Source organism: Olea europaea, unplaced genomic scaffold (assembly GCF_002742605.1).
Source record: "Olea europaea var. sylvestris unplaced genomic scaffold, O_europaea_v1 scaffold38055, whole genome shotgun sequence".
NCBI classification, from domain to species: domain Eukaryota; kingdom Viridiplantae; phylum Streptophyta; class Magnoliopsida; order Lamiales; family Oleaceae; genus Olea; species Olea europaea.
This window is the reverse complement of record NW_019257465.1, coordinates 1-1,108: the sequence shown is the minus strand read 5'-3', so window position 1 is coordinate 1,108 and position 1,108 is coordinate 1. Positions and strand designations below refer to the sequence as shown.

Below are 1,108 nucleotides of genomic sequence, written 5' to 3'. Positions count from 1 at the left end.
CTCCAACCTCGAAAGTCAATTCTTTTCTCCTTTTGTCAGCATAGCTCTTTTGACGATCTTGGGCGGTCTTAATTCTTGATATAATTTTATAAATAGCCTCCACAGTCTTCTCGACCAATTCTAGACCTAAAACTTTCCTTTCACCAACTTCATCCCAGTATAATGGCGAACAACATAGACGACCAAAGCCTCATATGGTGCCATGCCGATAGTAGCTTGGAAGCTATTATTGTATGCAAATTCAACTAACGGTAAATGGTCTTCCCACTTACCACCCAAATCCAGGACACAAGCTCTTAACATATCTTCAAGCACTTCGATAGTTCGTTCAGATTGTCCGTCAGTCTGCAGATAGTATGCAGTACTAAACGTTAACTTGGTATCCATAGCTTTCTGAAGGCTTATCCAAAACTTTGAAGTAAACCTTGGGTCTCTGTCCGATACAATAGAAACTGGAACACCATGAAGTCGCATAATCTCTCTGATATAAATCTGTGCGAATTTTTCTAAGCTATAGGTTGTCTGAACTGGCAAGAAATGAGCAGATTTTGTAAGTCGATCCACAATTACCCAGATTGCATCATGACCTCTCACTAATCTAGGAAAACTAACAAGAAAATCCATTGCAATCTTTTCCCACTTCCATTCGGGTATGTCCATAGGATTCAATGGCCCTGACGGCCTCTAATGTTTAGCCTTTTCTTGTTGACAATCCATACATTTGGACACAAACAAAGATATATTTCCCTTCATATTTCTCCACCAAAATCTATCACGCAAATATTTATTTATTTTAGTTCCACCTGGGTGTGCGACATAATGAGTAGAATAAGCTTCAGTCATAATCTCATTCCTCAATACTTCATCCTTTGGCACGCATAATCGACCCTTAAACATCAAGGCTTTGTCTTCGACTATTTCAAATCCTTTCATCTTCTCAGTTCCCACATCAGCCCTGATCTTTTCCAAAAAGGGGTCAGCTTTCTGAGCAACTACTATTTTGTCTCTGAGTGTCGGCTTCACAATAAAACTTGCTAACATCTTCGATGTCCTTACTGATGACGTTAATACTTCAATTCTCAGGTTCTCAAAATCTCTAATTAAATAA

The 1,108-nt window shown here is 38.9% G+C and overlaps 1 protein-coding gene across 1 annotated transcript; it reads right to left on the bottom strand.

Annotated features, from left to right (window-relative positions):
* Positions 1-684: 684 nt before the first annotated feature.
* On the bottom strand, positions 685-1,041 carry LOC111386946. The gene has a single exon (XM_023011447.1). The coding sequence runs from the start codon at positions 1,039-1,041 to the stop codon at positions 685-687; it is 357 nt and encodes a 118-aa protein (XP_022867215.1).
* Positions 1,042-1,108: the final 67 nt, after the last annotated feature.

Bases quoted from the DNA above. Each gene is read 5' to 3' on its own strand.
- LOC111386946 (XM_023011447.1), bottom strand. From the start codon at position 1,041: ATGTTAGCAAGTTTTATTGTGAAGCCGACACTCAGAGACAAAATAGTA.